At 31.7% G+C, this 5,655-nt stretch overlaps 1 protein-coding gene across 1 annotated transcript; it reads left to right on the forward strand.

The window, feature by feature from the left end:
• Positions 1–819: 819 nt before the first annotated feature.
• N7500_008873 (uncharacterized protein) lies at positions 820–3,644 on the forward strand (the record flags this gene model as incomplete). The annotated part of the gene is made up of 8 exons (XM_056680017.1): positions 820–862; positions 956–987; positions 1,060–1,149; positions 1,195–1,269; positions 1,732–1,842; positions 2,075–2,098; positions 2,204–2,270; positions 3,604–3,644. Coding segments are annotated over 8 exons (483 nt in total), but the record flags the coding sequence as incomplete, so codon positions are not given.
• Between the last annotated feature and the right edge of the window lie 2,011 nt (positions 3,645–5,655).

Raw genomic sequence — 5,655 nt, forward strand, 5'->3', positions numbered from 1 at the left:
ATCGATCTTCACTATAATAGCGATAAGTTAATCTAAAGTATTAGGTCTATTAATTTATCTAACTTGTCTTTAACTTCTAGCTTTAATCCTACTTCAAAGTAGGGAATATACACTTAATTAGGTAAGTCTAGGTATAAGACAATCTACTAGAATTTAGGTATATATACTAACACACTACCTTACTATCTAATTTTCTATAGCTTCTATTTATCTATTCTCTAGGTATTAATATCTCTAAATATTTATTCTAGGTATTATCTTAAGCTAGTATAGATAGCTCTTAAAGATAGATATAGTGGTTACTAACTAATCTTCTAGTATCTTTTCGTAGTAGTTATAGATATATAGTTTAAGCTAGTTCTAGGCTTACCTATATAGGTAGGTAGATACAAAAATAACTTTACTAGCTTTACTAAGTAGTTTATCTTAATTTATATCTAGGTATATATCTACCTAGGTAAGGAATCCTTAAAGCTTAGATTAGGTTCCTTTAAAATGTTCTACTTTAGTAAGTTATAGTATATTAGTATCGCTAGCTAGTATAGAGGCGATTACTTACTACTTAAGCTAGTTAAGAAAGTTATCGACTTATCTAAACTTACTAAGGTTAACGTATTTCACAAGCGAGCTACGCACACAAGCGAGCTACGCACCCTACCCAAAACGCGTCCATAAATTAGCAATCAATTAATTTAACCACCCACTATACCACCAATTCGCTCTTAAAGCTCTAGAAATTCAATAGAGCAAGAGGGTAGGATCTTATTAGCCATCCAGGCTTTTAAGAATTAAGAAATCTCATCAATTCGTGGTATAGCGCGCTACTACAATATCCCTAAATCTACACTTCGGACCCGCCTACGTAGGGTCCAACAACGCGCGACTACTCACGCAAACTCCCATAAATTGACAAAAATCGAAGAAGAATCTCTCGAAAAATAGATTCTCTCTATAGAATCTCGCGGATCAGCTCCCTATCCCTCTACTGTACGAGAAATGGCGAACCTTCTCCTTTAATATTGAGGAACTACCCTAGTAGTTTCGGTTAGTGAAAACTAGGTTACAAACTTTGTGAAAAGATACCCTTCTCTATCCTCTAAATTCTCGAGACGCTATAATTACGAACGTACGAAATACGAAGACCTAAAGGTTATCTAGGAGTGGTTTAATCTTATCTAAAAGACAATCCTCTAGTTTAGAATCGACCCTAACGATATTTATAACTTCGATAAGACTAGTTTTACTATAGGCTTAACTATAATAGCAAAGGTGATTATAAGGAGCGAATTCTACGGTCGGCGCTTACTTTTATAACCTAGAAATCGTGAATAGGTGACTACTATTAAATATATCAATATATTAGGTTAGGCCCTCCCTCTATATATCATTTTTAAAGGTAAAGTCTTTATTAAATCATAGTTCAATAGCCTAAATAATTAGCGATTTAAAGTTAGTCCTAATAGCTAGACCTCTAATAAAATTAGACTTCGCTAGCTTAAAAAGCTCTTTATTCCTAGTACTTCTTTACGTATAAAGGGGGGATATTAGCTTTTAATACTCGATAGATATAGAAGCCATTTAACCCTAAAATTCGATAAGATCTATAAGTAAAATAAGGTTATACCAATCTATATACCTCCTTATTTATCTTACCTTTTATAGCCTCTCGATATTAGCTATTTTACAGTTCTAAAATATATATATAGTCGGCTAGTTAAATCGAAAATATAGGTTAGGATAAATTATATCGATAAACTTAACTTCCTTAAAGCGTATCTATCCGCTCGAATTAAGGCTTTTAAATTAGAGACTATTAAAAATAGCTTTATAGTAGCTGGTTTAGTACCTTTTATATCTAATTAAGTGATTAAGAAGCTTAATATTCGACTTTAAACCCCTACCCCCCCTCTAGTAGGGGGAGCGATTAGGACCTAAGGATACCCTAAATTATATATAATTATAAAAGTAAGTAACCTTAATTAAAGCCTTACTTTATACACACTTATATAGCCCACTAAGTCCCCTAAATAAGGCGATTAATTAGGTCTTAAAGGCCTATTAAATCACGATATAGTCTAACACTTTACTTAAGAAAGAAGTAAGCGAGCTATATACTATAAATAAGAAGTAAAAGTAAAAAAGGACTCGATCCTAGAAGTAGATACCCACTAAGTAAGGGCTCTTAGTTTAAGAAGCTTCTTAGTTAATTACTAAGCTAGTGGAAGTAGATAAAGTACCCCCCTCCCCTCCACAAAGAAGCCCTTCGCTAGGTTTATAACTACGTACGTAGGCCCTACTAAAGTGTAGTGGCTATGGAGAAATAGGGCATAAAATCAATAGGTGTTTAGCTAGATAAATCAATTTAGTTAAATTAATTTAATAGTGTTTTGGTTAAGATAAATATAGTTAAATTTAATAGGTAGATATAGGTACGTAGCTCGCTTGTGTGCGTAGCTCGCTTGTGAAATACGTTACTTACACTCTAATTATTAATAGCCTATATTACCTTCTCTAGGTTACGTTATAGGTTGGCTAGTTACTTCTCTTATCTTACAATAGTCTTATCTCTTTTATCCTTAGAGTCTAGTTCCTCCTCCTTTAGTTACTATATTAGGACCTAAGTCAGTGTTAGACTTAAGACTAAGTTTAGGATAGTCTTTAATATATTATATACTAGCTAACTAGTTATAGTTAGATTAGATAGTTTAGGGTATAGTTACCTTAATATACCTTAGGTTTTCTAATATTAACGATATACCTATTGTCACTATGAGCACTTTAGTAGAAATAATATTATAGCCTAATAGTAGGTTATAATATTTTGTAGGGGAAGGTATATTAGGTAAGCTTTATCTTATATAATATTATATTATATAAGATATAGAAAGGTTTATACTTAGCTTAAATAGATAATAATAGGTAAGAGGTGAGAAAAGTTATATTCATGATTGTTTTCTAGCTAGGAATCCTCCATTCCTTATATAGGCAAGCTCTAGCAGTATAGAATATCATAGAAAGTCATTAATAATATAATGACTTCATTATGATATCCTAGATTTATGGCGATATATTATAAGTTATAATATAGTTTACCGTAAATAATATATCTAAGGTTCTCTTAGATACTACCGGTAAAATATATATCTTATCCTTATATACCATAGTATATAAATATATCTTACAATTTACTATTATACTTATATATCCTTATATATCCTTCGATCTCCCCTAGTAGTTTAGTAGATAGTAGATTGGTAGAATTATCTTAGTGGGATCTACCTATCTATAGTCGACCGTTTTACTACTTATATAATTATATAACCTAGTGACCTAGTTTAACTATCGCGTCGGGGTATTTTATATATAATACTATTTGGTTAGCTCTCGATGGCCTATTAGTGTAGTGGGGCGGTTTGGCCTAGTGGGTGCCTAATAGGCCTATAATAGTAAGGTGCTTATAACCTAAGAATACTGGTTTTATAAGAAATAGTATATACTCTAGAAAACTATATTAAAATACGTGGAGAAGGGAGAAAGCTATCTACGTATAAAGACTATAATATACTAGGAGTAACCAGAGGTTATATGATCTCTAATATATAGTTAGTGATCACTTTTATAACCTAGAAATCGTAAATAGGTAACTATTATTAAATATATAAATACTTTAGGGTAGGCCCCTCCCCTATATATGATTTTTAAAGGTAAAGTCTTTATTAAATCTTAGTTTAATAGCCTTCTAAATAATTAGCGTTTCGAAGTTAGTCCTAATAGCTAGACCTCTAATAAAATTAGACTTTACTAGCTAGAGAAGCTCTTTATCCCTACTACTTCTTTATATATAGAGGGGGGTATTAGCTTTTAATACTTAATAGCTATAGAAGTTATTTGATACCTAAATTTAATAAGATTTATAGTAAAATAGATAATACCTATCTATATACTAGTATATTTATCTTATCTTTTATGACCTTTAGATATTAGCTATTTTATAGTATTAAAATAATTATATGGTTAGATAGTTAAAATAAAAATATAGACTAGGTTTAACTATATCAATAAGCTTAACTTCCTTAAATTATACCCCCTTATATAAATTAAAGCCTTTAAATTAGAGACTATTTCAAATAGCTTTAGAGTAGCTAGTTTAGTACTATTTATACCTAACTAAGTGATTTTAAAGCTTAATATTTAGCTTCGAACCCCTACCCCCCTCTAAGCTAGGGGAGTAAATCGAGCCGGAATTTTATACTAAGAATACTAGCTATAGAGAAAAATCTATATTATTAGGCTTTATTAATTAAAGCTTTACTTTATATAAGATCTCGAAGCCCTTTAAGTCTATTAGATTGTGTATTTAACTAGCTTATAAAAGGCTTCTATCTTATAATATAAGGTACTATCTTACTCACTAAAGAAAATAAGGAATTACGCGCCGCTAATAAGAAGTAGAAGTAAAAGTGTACTTAATCCTAAAGGTAGATACCCACTAAAGAAGGCCTCTTAGTTTAAGAAGCTTCTTAATTAATTACTAAGCTAGTGTTAGTAATAGAAGTACCCCCCCTTAGCGGAGAGGCCCTTCGCCGGCTTTATAACCCTATACACAGGCGCTACTAAGGTATAGTGGGTGTGGAGAAATAGGGTATAGATTTAATAGATGCCTAGCTAGATAGATGATTTTAGTGTATTTAATTTAATAGCGTTTTGGTTAAGATCTATATATTTGAATTTACTATATTAGGTTAGGTGGCCCACTCGCTTATATGGCCTACTTACTTATAAAATACGTTAACTAAATACGGGGTGTTAATCCCTATACCCTAAAAATCAGTAATTGCACCCCATTAGTTATTATATGATTCTAGGGCGCACCCTATCGGAATAAATAGGATAAAAGTCATATAACTAGCAGCCTTATATATCAGATCTCCTATAGTAATATATTAGATTTATATACAAAAGCCTTAATTTATCTATATTAGGCAGTTTTTCAACGTATGATTCCTCTCCCCATAGGCCGAGTACCTGCTTAGGGCCTTCTACCTCTTAATTAGGCGCTCCTCCTACCTAAATAGGCAATTTGTGTCCTATTTTGGCTGCAGTATCCTTAGGGGGGAGGATTGGGACCAATTGACTGCCTAGAATCGTTTTGATATACCAAAATAGGTCGATATCTCTAAATTGGATAGGTATATTTGATCTAATAAGATCAAATAAGTAGTGCTTACACAGAAGCCCTATAGAGCGAGTGAAATACCTAGAATATAGCCCAATTTCGCTAGGTTAGAGTGCTAATTCACGTTAGGTATAGATCAATCTAATAGCATAGTTAGATATATAAGCCCTAACCAAGTCATATAGCTGAAATATTGCTATATTGCTATCTAAGAGAGAATTAAGGGGGGAGATAGTATTTATATTGTATATAGTGGTTGCTATAGGAGATCTAATACCAAGTTACTAGTTATGTGACTTTTATCCTATTTATTCCGATAGGGTGTTTATTATATAATTTTTTGATTACTAATTAGGGTATAATTACTGATTTTTGGGGTGTAGGGATTAATACCCCTAAATACGATAGTGATTATATAATTAAAACCTAGTAATCTAGGAGGTAGATTCTTTCTGCTAAAAGGATTCTACTAGATGTTT

Source organism: Penicillium coprophilum (assembly GCF_028826855.1).
Source record: "Penicillium coprophilum strain IBT 35676 chromosome Unknown utg000005l_segment0_segment0, whole genome shotgun sequence".
Taxonomy (NCBI): domain Eukaryota; kingdom Fungi; phylum Ascomycota; class Eurotiomycetes; order Eurotiales; family Aspergillaceae; genus Penicillium; species Penicillium coprophilum.